The 16,231-nt window shown below is 41.4% G+C and overlaps 1 protein-coding gene across 3 annotated transcripts in view; it reads right to left on the bottom strand.

Annotated features, from left to right (window-relative positions):
- Nucleotides 1-12,559: 12,559 nt before the first annotated feature.
- Nucleotides 12,560-16,231, bottom strand: part of LRRIQ1 (leucine rich repeats and IQ motif containing 1) — a 103,650-nt gene continuing 99,978 nt past the window's right edge. For all 3 annotated transcript variants that reach the window (XM_053978868.1, XM_053978870.1, XM_053978869.1), the window contains one exon: nucleotides 12,560-13,878. In XM_053978868.1, coding sequence (XP_053834843.1) covers nucleotides 13,739-13,878 — 140 coding nt within the window. In that variant the 3' untranslated portion in view covers nucleotides 12,560-13,738. The remainder of the gene's footprint in view (nucleotides 13,879-16,231) is intronic.

Here is a 16,231-nt window from a genome sequence, read left to right as displayed (position 1 = left end):
GCAAGGGAGGGAGAGTGAGTGGATGGGAGGGAAGGAAGGAGGGAGGGAGGAAGAGGCGTTCAGCGCTTAGAGAGCTGTTTTGCCTCTGAGCCTTTGATTTGCCTTGTCTTGAAAGGGGAACCCGAAGTTGCTCTTATATCTTGAAGCTCAGCAGGACTTCTTGTGCAACCTCCCATTTCTAATGAATATGAAAATAAGCAAGTAGTCTAACTCCACCCCAGGTCCCCCAAGACCTAATCCCAACACAGGAGGGAGTTCCAGGCCCATTTTCCACAAACAGATCTGTTTCAGACAGACACACACAAGCATTTGGGGAGGGTGAGGGGAGAAAGGAAGGGAGGGAGAGAGGGAGGGAGGGAGGGGAGGGAGGACAAATAAAAAGGACATTTCCCCTTGCAACCTCTTCTCATTTCTCCAGGGATCCTGGAAAAAGTAATCCCTCGCTTCCCTCCCTCTCCCCCCAGATCCCTGAGAGGCTTACAGCAAGGTAATTTCAGGGGCACATACCCTTAAGTAAAAGATTTTCTTTAATCAATTTGACTGATATGTCGGTAGCTGCAGTCCTGTTCTCTGAAGCTGTAAAATTAAGAACCGGTGTTCCTTCTCTATTAAACAGCTCAGAAGTTTTGTCCTAGAGTTAAACAGAGAAAGAAATGTTGTAGGCAGTTGTTTGTATAGAGGGAATGTAAACCAGCGAAACTTAAAACTAGAATTCCCTCACATCAGAAAACTGGCCTAAAAGATAATTTGTCTGCTATGAAACAGATCTCAACCAGTCTGTCTCTGTGTGTGTTTGGAGTTGGGGGTATGTGTGCGTCTGTGCAAAGTGGTTAAAACGGACCTTTATTTTAAATCTCCTGAAATACTATAATTAAAAAACAATACTGTTTCTAAATGAAAGTATTTTTTTAAGTCTTAGGTAATAAAAAGAAAACGAAATGAGCCGTATATGCAGGCGTTCCTATGGATATTGGGAAAGCGGGTGGTTTCCACCCAGTGTGTGAGCTTTGAAGTGTTGAATTCCTTGGTCTTTTCGCACGTTGATAGGATTTAAAACACAGGCGAGAGAGATAGTGGACTATTTCGAAAAGGCACGAATTACGGAAAAGATCTTCCGTGCTTCCTCGTGAAAGGAGTACGCGATGAAGTAAAGCAAACCCGAGATTGCAATCACTTCAGATGAGGATTTCAGCATCGTGGGCCCGCGCTTGTCTTTTCTACTGAGGCTATTTTAGAACCCAATTCGGTGGGCCCTTCCCCCGCTGGGGCGGGGAGGGGAGAAGAAGCGAGGCTTTAATGAGTGGCTGAAATACCGGTGCAACAGTGGCCGGCCGGGGCTATGGAGCAGCTTAGAGACCTCTCCTGTGAACCCAGTCAAAGGTGAAGGGAAGGCCATTTCGGGTCCAGCATATATCCCGGCAGGCAGCTTCCCTTCCTTCTTCAGCTGGTCTCTAACTTGGTATTTTCCCGAAGAAAGGGGTAGGGGGATGTTGTTTTCCGCTACCACTGTCGAGCAGCTGTGGGCACCATCCGCCACAGGCACAATTTGCCCTTCCCTGTTATCTGTCAGGACCGGGCTGCTTCCCCCACCTCTCCGTCCCAGTTCCCAGTGTTACCTGTCGCCATCACCGAGCTGGGGCTGCGGGGGGCGCGGAGCCCGGTCGCGACAGAGCGCAGAGGTGGTGCTTGAGGACTTGGGGTGGGACGGGTTTTTTTTTGTGGTGTGGGGGTGTCGCTTTGGCGGGGAGGGAGAAGTAGAAACTGTTTCCATAAGCCTCGGGAGAAGAGAAATTGAAGGGGCGCGGAGGACGCGCGGCGCCCGCGGTGAGCGGCCAGGTGCGGCGGAGGCCGGCTCGCTGCCTGCCCCGGGAGAGAGGCTGGAGCCTGCCCCAGGGGCCGCTCCGAGGGCAGCTCCCGTCCCCGGATTTCTCATGAAAAACGACACGTTTCCTCCTTGCACCTTCTGGAACAACGCCTGCTCTGGACCCGAGGAAATAGACTCTGTCCCTGCCCCCGCATCTCCGTGTGCTGGCACTTCGGCAGCGTGTTTATCACTGTGCCTTAAAAGCACTAAATGCCTTGGGGAAGGGAAAAAAAAAAAGCGGGGGGAGCAGGGGGGGGAAGAGAGACAGAGAGAGGGAGAGAGAGGGAGAGGGAAAAAATGGAGCCCTGGATGTCTTTTAAATGAAAGACACATGCAAAGCTTTTGCAGACTGCAATCGACTTTTATCCCAATAAATGTCCCTCTTTAAAGACAACTATTAAACTCCAGGAAAGCCGAGGACAAGGAGCATCTCCTATGACCGTAAATCCCCCAAGAGCTGCCAGCAGCAGCAGGGCTCTTTCTAGGCTGGAGGGAGCGCGGTTGTCTCCGCGGGGATGCGCGTGTCCCGCTGGCGGCGAGGAGCCGCCTCGGCGGCGGCAGCCCTCGCTCCCCACCGAGCTGCGCCGCACCCCGGCAGCCCTTCCACCCCTTCCCTCCCGGGAGGATCGGGCCACCCCGGCGGCGGCGGCGGCGGCGGCTGACCCGCGGGGCCGTGGAAGCGCCGGCCTCATCTGGGGACCGAGATGGGGACGGGCTGCGGCGTCCTCTGTACTCTTCAGCCCCGCTCCTCTGAGAAAACACGACCCGCCTGCAGCATCTTCCCCGCAGCGAGGATTCCTCTCCCTTATCGTCCAGTCTTTGCGAAGCTCTCCCCGCCGAGATTAGCGCCTACATTTATATATATGAATATATATATTTACAATATCTGAGTATTAAACAGAGCGCGATACCAGCTCTAACCGGGTCTTAAAATCCGTCCTTCCTCAACAGGAAATAATAAATAAATAAATAAAAATCAGAGTGATTCCACATCACTGTTAGCTCCAGGGACCAAACTCTACTCTCGTTTACCTCTGTGCAACCCAGCGAACTTCAAAGGGAAGGAGAGATGTAACCTAAGGGAGAATTGGCGCCACGTATGGCATTCGTTCTCCTTAAAAGCTTGAAAACCGAAAGCTGACTTCACCGGGCTAAAACCATTTGAGAGGGTTTGGACAGATCCCGGGGGAGAAGGCGGCAAAGGGAAAACAAATTCTGTGCTGAGGTGAGACAGCTTTGAAAAGCATCTTTCTTCAGGGACCTACTCCCTCTGCCAAGCAGCCCCGTTATTAAGAGCTGCATGCAGATGTGCCGCTGTGTTTCCAGAGATGGAGTATCTCCCAAACCTTCTGTGAAAGGGTGTTATGTGTGATGGAGAGACGTTTCATGACCAGAGGTGGTGTGAAGGAGCTCGCCCCTGCAGCGCATAGGAGCTCCTTGGGGGAAGCCTGTCCACTGGGACGAGCCGGGCGCGCACGCCGCGGGACACTCCGCGGTACCGCTGGGCTCTCCTGCGGGGACGGCAGGCTGCCTTACCCCCGCTGTCCTGGAATTCCTTCCCTTCCTGAGATCAGAAGTTACAGACCAAGCGTAGGAACGAGGATCCCGCATATATTTCAAACGTTTCGCTGCCGAACAGTCAAAGAATTTGGGAAAAGTAATGTGCGGTTCGGACCTCCGTTTCTGGGTCCGCAGCCGCTGCTGCTCGTGATGGCAGTTTCCAACCGAAATAGGGCTACTGCATGTTGAAGGCATCTCCTCACACCCTTGCGTTTGTTTAAATAAAGTGAGAACGGCAGCAATACGGGCGATGATCTCCCTTTCAAATGTCCAGGAATCCCTATCCTCTCCCGTCCATCCTCCCCATTTCTAATATCGGTTTTTAACTATGGATGGTAGCACAGAAAGAAGATTTTTACTTTTAATTTTTTCATACCAACACCTCTCTTCCCTCCAGAAGAGTTAAAGCACGAAATTTATTTAAGGATTGAACGGGAGGAAATTCGCGCTACCTGGAACTCGGCTAAACGAATTTTGGGGGTACTATTCAATTCTTTCCACATACGCACACTGCAGCTGTCTGGGAAAATGGAAGGCGAAGCTATGAAGATAAGGGCTGGGTGTTCCTGCGGGAGGGCTGGCCCCGCAGTGAGGGGCGGCTGAGGGATGGTTATAGGGGAAGAAGGGAAGTGTATATGTTTTCTTGATGGGATCAAGCACCCCAATAGCCGCTGGAGGGGAGGGGGGGGGGAGGGGAGAGGGTGTGTGAAACACGAAGAGAACTATCTGTCTTGAAAAACAGGTGCTCAAATGGTTCAGCATTTCCACAAGCCTTCTGTTTTCTTTGCTGAGGCTTTACCTAGGAGATCTTTTGCATGAGATGGGCGTAGGCTCCAGAGGACCCTCTGAAAAATTAGCCTCTCGGTCTCTGCCACCCGGTCCTGCCACTGGTGTGCAGAAGCAAAAAAAAGGTGTCAAAAGACACTCTGCGATTTGCTCCATATTTCTCTCCCAGTGGAATGTGGCGAATTGCAAGTTACAATCCAAAACCCAGCTTGGCTGAGTAATAATTTTCCAGACATCCTGTTTGTGAGAAGAATCATGTGAAATATTCTTATTGCCAGCAAGAAGTGCACTGCCTCTCAAAGAACAGTGAAAGAAGTTGCGTTTTTGGGGTTTTGGGGACTGTTGGATTTCCTCCTTTTTTGTTTTGTTTTGTTTGTTTGTTTGTTTTTGGGTGGTTTTTTTTGTTTTGTTTTGTTTTTTGTTGGTGGGTTTTTTTGAGGGTTTTTTTTGGGGGGGTGGTTTTTTGGGTGTTTTGTTTTGTTTTGTTTTTGGGGTTTTTTGGGGGTACGAGAAGCAACACTATTTTAATCCCTGAAAATAAAGATTATGTTTCGGATTTCCGCAGCCAGGCTACAAAAGGTCCCAATCCAAGCCCCCTTTAACGAACTTTCTTCCTAACAGGCAGGTTTTGTTCACCTGAGCAAACACAAATCGGTTCTGGTGTACGTGGATAGCTTTAAGATTTTCCGTTCGGAGAGGAAATGTTTAATTGACACTGTTTGGAGTGACTTTACCAGAAACCTGGGATCTGTAGGTTCAGAGATCAGTGAAAGTGTAGAAGCAAATCGACTACACTTCCACTCGCTAACTTCATGTTAATTCTGCGTTGGCAGCGGACGGGTTTATTGAGCCCCGCTCACCTCGCACAGGGAAAGTGGTGTCACCTCTCATTAGACTGGGCCCGAGCCTAGAGCCTTTCCCACTTTCCCAGCCAGGCTCGAGGTTCAGACGTTTCCAGGTCTAGTCCACAAAACAGCCCGAATGTAACGACAGCAACCATTTCACGGTTCCTGCAGTTTGGCGCTTTGACAGTACCTCAGCTGTTAGGGAGATATCCCGTATGACACCTGCACAGATAAAATTGCACAGATAAAATGAAGATTCCATGAGCCTCAAACGCATATTCAGGGGACAGACAAGAAATTTGGTGAATGGAAAATTACCCCGTTAGGGAAGCAGGATTGCTGATTGCTGTCAGGGCTGGACAAACCTCGACAATTTTTTTCTTGCAACAGGTAGTGACGCTTCTTAAGCTTCTTTTTTTTTTTTTTTTTTTTTTTTCTTTAACGCAAAATGGAATAATATTTAGTGTGTTGATTTAATCTTAGCCCCATAGGAAATCTCAGCAGAGATGCTCTATAAAAGCATTAATCTCTTATCTTGATCTAGTTCAAATTATAATGAATCCTACTTACATATGTGTTATGAAAACAAATCCTACAAGAATTTAATCTATGCTTCATCGGACTGCTATTGTAGCCCTTTATCAAGTTTAGAAAGGATCTGAAAGTTGGGTCGTGGGACTCAAAGCCCCATGCAGTTTGGCACCACCAAGAAAGAAAATATTTGCTCCTAAAGATGCTTCTCAGGTCCGATATACTTATTTATTCCCCTCCACTCCCTCTCGCCGCCGCACTTCAACTTAGAGTAGGATCTGGCTTCTAGTCGGGATGTTAGGTAAGGCAAGCACAGAGTTGCTCTTTCTGCAGCCCGGAGGAGGCGGCTGTCCCCCGCCCTCACCGGGGGACAAAGCTTCTGGCGGCTTCGGCCGAGCCGGGCTCCAGCAGCCGGAGCGGCTCTTCAGAAGCCAAATCCTCGCCCCTTCCCCCTCTGCCAAGCTTTCCAACAAATTATAGACATATTCCCAAGGCAAAAGACAAACATCGTTCTTCATATCACAGAAACAGACGCCTTAGAAGAAAAATCTAGACGTGAAAAAGCACGTTATTAGGTTTTTACGGCTGAACATTTGCTTCTCCTCCCACCCTTACTCCTGGAATTCATTTCCAAGGAGCGGGCCGTCCCCAAAGGAGCGGACAGCGAGTTTTTAGTGAACAATTTAAATTACCCCTTTTGCTCTCCCATCGCGAACTCACGCTGGGCTGTAGGGCACTCAGCATTAGCATACCTATGCGAGGGAGCAAATAAGAAGGAAAGCCGTCCATTGCAAGTTACCCAGCCTTCCCTGGCGGCAGTTTGGTACTGGGACAATTCCGAAAATATAAAGGCTACATTACCGGAGCGACCCGAGGCTCTGAATATATCGAGAGGCCTGGAGAGTGTGTGGGGGGCTGCCTTGTCATCTCAGATGAATTGATCTCTTCTAAGGCATGAAATATGGTCGACATTGTGGTTTCTAAGCACGAAGGTAAAGGAAGGTGTGAGACAGAAGGGGCAGGGTCTAAGAAATAGATCCCTGTTCAAGTTGGAGGTACTAACAAATGGATGCATTGAGCTGCTTTGACAAGGACTGCCGGTTTTCAAGGCTACCTCATTTGAAAGAACCCTTGCTTTTTTTTTTTTTTTTTTTTTTTTTGCATTTTTTCCTCCAATGTGATGTGTACTAGATGCGATTAAAAATGTGTAATTCAGCGATGCTGAAAGCCACAGAGCAATTTTATTCCGGTCTTTCAGCACCGCCTCTGTACAGTCTCAGCCTTATTTTGTCATTTGCTGAGAGCTGCCTGTATCTTTTGAAACGCTAGCCTGCATTAAGGAGCATCTATCCCCGAGCCTTTAGACTCTCTGCCCTTCTTACCAGAAACGGCTAGATGGATACAAAAAAGAACGTAGTGGTTAACCGATATGCTGCTAATATTTAATCCACGGGCCTCCTTCTCTTCCTTTCCCTCCCCCTCCCCCCCCCCCCACCTTTAAAATTTCAACTCTTGGAAAAACATCATATTTTAAGCTTTCCACACAAATATTGATATTGGCAAATAAAGCCAACCCCCAGCCTTTGGTTAGAGACAGTCTTCTTTTTGTTTCTACCCTGGGCAATCCAAATTAATCCACTGTATTACAAATTGCCTCGAAATATTTCACTTTTCCTGACAAAACCCATACCCGGCATATGTCAGTCACCATGAGAGGCATTTTTCCTAGTCCGTTTGTGTGCTGGCTCTTTCTAGACTGTATCAGACAGCGATGGGCGGTGAGATGACATGACCCAGTAGGAAATTCTCTTATTTCTGTTTGCATTTGTGCTGTGGCAAAGCACAAAATGTTTAATGTTATCAAGTAATCAGGTAAAGCAAAACCGCATAAGCTTGAATCTTTGTCTCGGCTGCTGTTCGCAGGGCAAGAGGTGTCCACCAGGTGAAAGCAGGTCCCCCACTTTGACCATTTGCCACCACAGCCAACGCATCTCTCCTGAGCAAGAACAAGTCCTTCCCACATCGCCCTGGCCGAGGCTCTGAGCTTAACTCGGCACACGGCCAGACTGCACATTACATGAAAGGCAACAACTTCCCGAGTCATTACTTGACATTAAATGCGAATGCAAACAGCACAAACGTGAAGGGGCTGTGTAAAACGCAGCTCTTCGCTATTGTTTTTCTTTTGTTTTGTTTGTTTGATGCTTTAAAAAAAATTATTTTCGGCCAAATGTCGCGCAGAAATCACTGGGTCTGGACCCGCACTGGAAAATGAAGCTGTGGCTCGTGGAATGGAAGCCAGGACCTGTGCCGGTTTCCCGGACACAGCCCCTCGGTGTCGCTCCGGAGCGGGGCGCACGCAGCCGCTCCGAGTTGGCACCGGCCGCGGCCGCACCTCTCACAGAACCTGCAAATTAGAAAGTAAACTACGAGGCAAGAGAAAAAGCCATCAGAAACTGCCACTTCTTGAGAGTGCGAGGCCGATGTTTTTGTTCTCTTATCTCCTAGCCATGCTTTTCTAATCCCTTTACAATCTTTCTTTTTTCATGTACAAGACACCATCGTTTAAAGAAAAACTGCTGAAGAACTGTATTCAGACGCACGAATAGCAACGTATTAGACAAACGAGCCAAGCTTACGGCTGACCTGTGTTCTTGTAATGAATAACCTCTCGAACCTTCCCTACCAGGTAATGGTGACAAAACCCACACTATTTGGACAGGACAGCTCTCATCTCATGATCGGAATGTGGCAGGAAATACACAGCTCATTTTATTTGTGTACGATCCTTTTTTTCCTTCACAAGCACAGAAAATTGTGCCGATTGAGACAGAGGCATTTATCCTGTATTAGAATTAAACTAGTTATAGCACTCTCTCCTAAAAAGCTGTCTTCCATCTCAGGATATATGAGGAACACCTTGGCTGTGGTTCAACTATTTGGTTGTGCTTATTTGCATTCAGGATTGAAGTAGTACCCCGTAAAAAAAAAAAAAAAAATTGCTAACCTCTGGTTTCTTTGTATAAGTGTAATTTGACAAATGAGTAAGTTAGGAATAAAGAAAACCCGACTCTTAGCTATTAACAAACGTGTTTTTTATCACTTCTTAACTTTGTGAAATCGGCATTTGTTGTTACCCACATAAAATGCTCTTACCTGCTTTATTGTTAAAGAGCCATCAATTGCATCTCAGTCAGAACTAATTTGATATCTTCCTAGTTATCTGGCTTATTGAATGTTTAACGGAAAAAAAAAGCGCAATATAAGTAGCAATCAATCAACTATGAAATTAAGAAAAGGTTACTAACTACAAACAAATCTATTTAGCATTCGAATGAAGACCAGGGGAGGAACAAATGCTAGTCCTTGGCAGCTAGTTACTAACCTGTTGTGTCAGCATCTGTCACCAAAATAATGGAGAAAGTGATCATAAAGGACAATCCAGTTGTCTAAATAACCAGTAAATAACAGTGTAGCTCATAGTGTCATTAATTTCAACTTCCAGTCCTTGTAAGGATGGTCAGTCTGTCGAAGTTAGAAAATATTTCCACTAAAAATCCCTTCAGAAATCCAGTCTCTGTTCATTTGGCATCATGGAACTTCATGAACATCTCTCCAATAGGTATTTTATTGCTAACAAACCTTCAGCACAACTTGGCAGCAGAAGGCACCAGAAAGTGCCTTCAGGATGTAGCCAAGGGCATCTGGTCAGCATTTTCCTGTCATTCATCTGCCTTGAAAACCAGGAAAGCAGCTGTCCACAAGATCCAACCCTACTTTACTTTATGTATGCTGTTACTTGCAGGCCATACCTGCTTCCTCCCCTACACTTGGCATATTTTTCTGACTTTGTGTGAGAAGAGAGGTGTCCCATTCCTATTGAACCATATCTGCATCCATGACCAGTTGACATCCCAATTTCATATCTATATAGACATAGATATATGAAAGTATATGCAAAAGTATGTATGAAAGTGTATATGAATGTATAGATACATATTTCCCACACAGGCTCAAAAACTGCAGAGACCGATACATTAATATTCAAACACAAGTATTTCACAACTGCTATAAAAATAGTTAATTTTTCACTTATGACTGTAGAAAAAATTAAACAAAACATTAAAACCCCAAGTTACAGGGAGTTAGTTTGGTTGGTTGTTTTTTTTTCTCCAGCTAATACAGCGAAGTACAAACTGCTTGGAACTCAGATGTAACATCAGGCAATTCAATCTTTTATAATATAATTAAGAGTTCTAGTCCTGCTTTTTCAGGGCCATGTGGTAATAGCTACTTTTCATATGTGTTTTTCTGACAAAAGAAAAGCATATTAAGATTGCACAGTATCCCACAAGATTAGTCTGGCTTCCATGAATGCTAATAGAAGGAATTTCAGTATGTATCAAGGAAAGACTGTACTTTCATAAACATACATTGCCATTATCATGAGAATCCGAAATTAAAATCAAAGAGATATTAATCCAATATATTCCACATAATGCTTTTAACAATTGTAATGGAAGACCAAGAGACAGTTTTGCAGCCATGTGTCTGAGGCCAGATTTGGATGCCACCAGTGGCAAGGTTTTTAAAAATGTAAGCACTATGTACAGTGGACACGCCTTTAATGAATGCATGTGTGAATAATAGGATTATTAATAATTAGAGATAATGATTTACTTAGTCAAAATGTAACACTAACTCACCCTGCACCAAAACAATGTCAATGCTATACATTGGCTATTTATATATCTGTTAAAACACTAAATGCCTTCGAGCAATTTTCTTTTGGGTCAGCATCGTACTGGGTCTGAAGTAGGTAAATCTGCACTTTATTCAGGGAGAAACATTTCCTCACAGACTTTTGTCATTCAGGTGTGGGTGCTCTGACATTTGCACCTCGTTAAGATGCAGACTATACCTTCTGGGGAGTTGGTGGGGTTTTTTGTTTTGTTTTGTTTTGTTTTGTTTTGTTTTTGGTTTTTTGGTTGGTTTTTTTGTTGTTGTTGTTTTTGTTTTTGTTTTTTTTGTTGTTGTTTTTTTTTGTTTTTGTTTTTTGTTTTTTTTGTTTTTCTGTTGCTGCAGGTGTTTTTCCTGATGCCTCGGTTGAAAACACAGAGTTTAAAGAACTCCTGAGCACACCTTCGGGTAACTTGCACAGGAAAAGAGTTCAGGGATCTGTTCCGGAGAGCTTGTAGAAAGCTCTTCACTTTGTTTTGGCGAGTAACACCCATCAACGGTTCAACGTATAAAGTCACCTTGTTGTTTTCTTCTTTGTTTCAAATGAATGCTTTCCTACATTCCCGAGTCTCAAGTTTCATACATACAAGGAAGATTTTTTAAAGAGAGCTCATTCATACGAAGTCCCTCCTCCTTCATGTTAAAGGATCTTCAGGGAACTGAAAAAGGGGTCGAGGAGATGATGCTAGCGAGCCTGGAAGAACTCTGAAGCACTGCAAGGGCAGCAGCACATCCAGGAATGCAGTTTCAGGGTTCTCTGATGTAAGATTTGCTGGACTGTCAGTGACTCACAGCCGCTTCAACATCAGAACAGACTGACAGAGAAACTTACTTTTAAGAATATGATCTTTTTCCTAAATGGGAGTTACTGCATCAGGGGGTAGGTGTGGGGGAGACAAAGAAAAGTGGGGGGGGGGAAAGAAAAAAAAACCCGAAATGAAAAAGAGAGAACTAAAAGAAAATCCTCAAAAGACACAAAAAGCCCCATAAAACTGCTTGCAGAGTAGCACTTGAAAAATTCATGTCATAAATATCCACCACGTGTATCATCTGTGTTACCTCTGACCTTATGTACTCTAAGACGTGACTATGAACACCGAGGCATGTTGGTTGCTTCATCTTATCCCTGAATGCAATAAAGACTTGAACAGAAGTTGCACCTTGCACATTTTTCTGCATTTGGTCAGACATACTTTACTTTGAACACTGCAATTCTGAGAAAAATGTCTTGGATACAGTAAGACCTCATCTTATTACACATTGCAATGTTATGTAATGAAAACAGCAACATGTTTTGGCATACTTTATACCTTAATTTATGTTGGGTGTATTACTTGACTTAGGCAGACTAAGCATATTATGAACCAAAAAGGCTTGTCAGTGAGAATCATCATTCCAATTTATAATTTAGTAAACTGTATATTAAAAAGCTACCATTTATCTTTGCAAAATAAAAGGCCTTAAAAAATGTTGCCAAAACATTTTATTTAGGCTGGGCGGTATTTCTCATTCAGAAACACCCTGCAAACAAACAGATTAGGTATGATAATTTTTATACAGCTGATATTTTTTTTCGATATAGATGTAGATACAGATATAGAAAGAAGCATAAAATTGGAAATATCCCTTATTTACAGCTTTGTTGATGTGCAGTATATTATGGATACTCTAGACAAATAGAGAGGACAATCTGCAAGAAGTGTTAAGCTATGAACCTCTTGATTTTGTATTTTGGTTTCCAGTTAATACCTGTAACAGTGGCTACACGCACTGCCAGGTGTAGTGGCAGAAATTTTTAAATAACAAAGCTTTTCCTACAAAACTTATAACCTTGATGTTAAAAGAAATATCACAAAAGCTCCAGTATTTGTTGGTGACATTTAAAAGTCAGCAACAAATTTTATTGCAGATCCTGAAATCAAGCTGAACACTATACATTTGGAAACTAACTAGGTAAGATAAACATCTACTGCCATTTCATTCCCTGTTGACAACCATAGCATTTCTATAGTCAGGTCAAGCAACCTGACCATAATTCCCCAGAAAGGCAAAGATATATTTTCTGAAATAGGGTGCATTGACTTTTCAAAAGCAAAGTGATAATAAAAACAGGACAGTGGTTCAAACAAGCAAAAATATTTACTGGAGGTTTTCCATGAGATCAGCCATCTTTTTATCTGAAAATGAATGCAAGTATTCACAAAAATGAAGAGAAATGCTTTTAATCCATAGTTAGATAGGTATGTCAGCATAGAAAACACTTTACAAAATAACATCATATGTTAATTTAAGTACATTTTAAAAGCAGCCACAAGGCAAAAATTTATGTTCTTCACTGACTGAAGTTTCAACCCCCATTACCCTCTCCATCTCTTTCTCCATCTACAGCGGGTTGAGGCTTACAAAAACAGGCAAGGAAATACCAAAGACAGCCTTTTCAAAGATCCAATTAGCAACTATACTCTCAAAGAGGAAAACATTAAAATAATGTTAGGCTTTGAAATCAAGGAACATTTTCTGTCCTGTAGGCTGATGGACAAAGCATTGACTAGAAGTAATGAGTTAGATAGCCATGAACAGTTGAAACAGTATTTTTTTTTCTCTAGATTTCCTTGCACCACAAAATATTTACACGTGAGTTTGACCCATTTATGCATGGGTCTGTCTATGTGAAAAAATTAAGTTGGGTTAACAGTAACATATAGATCTAATTTTACATTATTCCAGAACAAAATGAGAACCTTTTATTTTTTTTTTTAATCCTCTAGGAAACAGAAGTATTTGAAAGTATAAAACCATAACAGGTTGCTTTATCATATTATAACAATAATTTATGATGAAAGATCTAGAGGACTACACACATTCCTAATAAAAGGAAAGTGCATGCTCATCATTTGTGTACTGGTTCAGTAAAATATTCTGAACCAACTTCTCTGAGAATGGCATTGCCAGCTGTTATACTTCACAACACACTTGGCAAGCATGTATTTTATTTTGTGAGAAAATGAGAATTCAGTGTTTCAATATGTGACATACATCACATGAACATGAACCCTTATTACATTTGAACTTCTCATCCAGTTCTTCTAAGCAAGCCTAAACTTAGTCACTGTACAGCAAACCTTGTAGACTTAATCAGTTCTGCATTCTATACCACATGAGCATATAAGCAATTGAAAACACAAACTATGATAAATTACTGACAGGTATAAAATACTTTGACCAAAAAATCCCACAAAACCCAAACCACTGCAACCATGTATAATAAAATAAGTCAAAAGTAGTTAACTGAAACTTGTTTATTGGCAATAAATGAAAATCCAACAATTGATATTCAGAGGCTTAAAAAGAAACAGGTCTCCATATGTTTGCTGTGTTTGATTAAATCAACTAGTTATGTTATCTCTAATATTCAGCTAATATTTTTAAGCTTTTGCCTTTTTTTGCCTGCTCCCCATCCTCCGCTTAGCTGCACTGGATGGTCTCGAAATGATATCCGTTCTGTATGAGATGGACCCAAATATGATTTTCCTGGAGTAGAAATATTCTTTTCTAAACAACAAAACAGACATGAAATTAAAAACCAACCAACCAAAACTCCCTAAATTTCACTGTACCATATTCTTTTCAAGACAATAATATTTCTAGGTCTAATTAGCACACAATTTTTACAGCTATATATCACTCACCATTTGAAAGTAATACAAGTAGTTTCACAAGGTAGTACTTAAAAAAATAAACTCCTTATCCAAAAAGATGGTAAAATTACTAAGCAAAATTACAATATTTTTAGAAGTGTCATTATCTGTCCATTTTGAACTTAAACACTTACAGAGACACTCAGTGCTTTTCACACAGAAACTCATCCTTCAAGTGGATGAAGAACTAGTTCAGAAGATATATCTAATTAACAAGTTTTTGTGGTTATGTTAGACCAAATAAAAGAGAGATTTCTTTTGTTCAAAGCTCAGGAATACTTAAACTTAAATGCTGGAGGGTGCCACAGAAAAATTTAGGAACACATAGGAATATGTGAAACGCTCATTTTCATTGTCATGCATACAGATGCTTGAGTAATTTAGACAATGGTTTCTAAAAACCTCTTCAGACAATTATTTAAATAAAATAACCAGTAAGCATAAAGGTATAATACTTATTTAAAATAAATTAGCATTTTACACCTGATAATATCTTTCTTTGGCACCTGTAAGAAAGAAATCATCGGTAGAAGACAACCCAAACTCTGCAAGAGAATGATATGATGTTCACAATACAGCAGTTCATGTCTGTGAGTGTATATATATATATATATTTGATAAGCTAGCATGTTCATTTTATATATATATATTTGATAAGCTAGCATGTTCATTTTATATATATATATATAAAATGAACATGCTAGCTTATCAAATACTTATTTTATGAACAGCTTTTTTCCACTTACCAAAGGAAAAATATGATTACCTACATAGGTTCAGTATTTTTGATATTTTAATCTTTTTAGTATTTCTCAATAGAAAAATTAAATTTCTCACAATATATAGTGACAAAAAAAGTAGAACATCATTCTGTGTACCAATGTATAAAACATAGCTATAAATTTCAAAGAGTAATGTGTTTCTTTGTTCTCTCATGGATGCTTTCCTGTAGCCTTCTAGATTTAAATGTCAGGAGGTTTTCCCAGCCTACAGTTTCCTTTCTTATGAATTCTTAAATTATTGCAAATGTATCTTAATAAACAGTTTTTTTGGCAGCCAAGAGTTTTCAAGTATTTTTAACATTATCTCCATTCATCTTCTTATGGCTCTACAGATGTAGTCAATTGTTTGTTTTTTTTTTAATATATAATTTACTCTAGATGTATCTCCTAAAGATTTAAAATTCTGATATTTTGACTTTACAGCATTCACAATTTCCTTGCCTTTGGATTATTTTACTTAACACCTTAAATGGTAGCAGATCTCTCTAGTACAGAAAGGCTTTTGTTAAAGATCAAAGAAAATATTTAATCAAACCGTAAACTTTCCATTAATTATTTTGCCTGGGAACCATAGCATATTCAGTGAAGACTGAAACCCACAAATTAGTAAATTAAGTGGCTAATTAGTGAAACTTCAATATAAATCTAATGTGGTAATAATACTGTTTAAATTTCATGCCTTTAATTTCAAGAAATATTTTATGAAATTGAAAACATTGTTAAACAACAAAAATAATTAAGACTGGAAATTTTTGTTAAAATAAAAACAAAAAGGAAATAGCTATTGCATATTTAAAGTGGAAAACAAAACTGGGGCTAACTTATGCTTTTTCTGTGCACTCATCTTCAACATGGTATCCACAATATAGGTAAACAAGACATACCATTTTTTTCTATATTTTGGCAAGAAATACATTTTATTACACTATTTTTAAAACAGAATAAAAACAGATGCCAGAAAGAGCCTATCAATAATGAACTTGAAAACTAGTCTAATAGTGATAGAGTCAATATAGGAAGACAGTAAATCAACCTAATCCTAATTGCCTGATCTGGATTATTTCTGGACTAACAACCTCACTTGTTTATGAACCTATGTGCACTGCTAAATAGTATCTTCATGATGGATTTCAGTAATCTGTACACGTAGGGTTTTGCCTGTCCACTGGTAATTATATACAATGCATTGGAAGCAATATATTGTCCTTACATGAGGATGAGATATGTCTTATTGTTCCATTAAAAAATCCCAAAGACCTGCTGTATGCAGGTTTAACCCATCAGAGGCTGTGAGGCTGTCCCAAAGTCTGACAGTCACTGGTCTCTTTTTTTTTATCTACTCTCATTAGACTTTGTAGCAACTGCTTTAACTTTATTATATAATTGTGACCTAGACAAATTGACTTGAAGCACAGACTAACTCTA

Source organism: Vidua macroura, chromosome 5 (assembly GCF_024509145.1).
Source record: "Vidua macroura isolate BioBank_ID:100142 chromosome 5, ASM2450914v1, whole genome shotgun sequence".
Lineage (NCBI taxonomy): Eukaryota > Metazoa > Chordata > Aves > Passeriformes > Viduidae > Vidua > Vidua macroura.
Note: the sequence above shows the minus strand (reverse complement) of the source record. Positions and strands in the feature narration are given on the sequence as shown.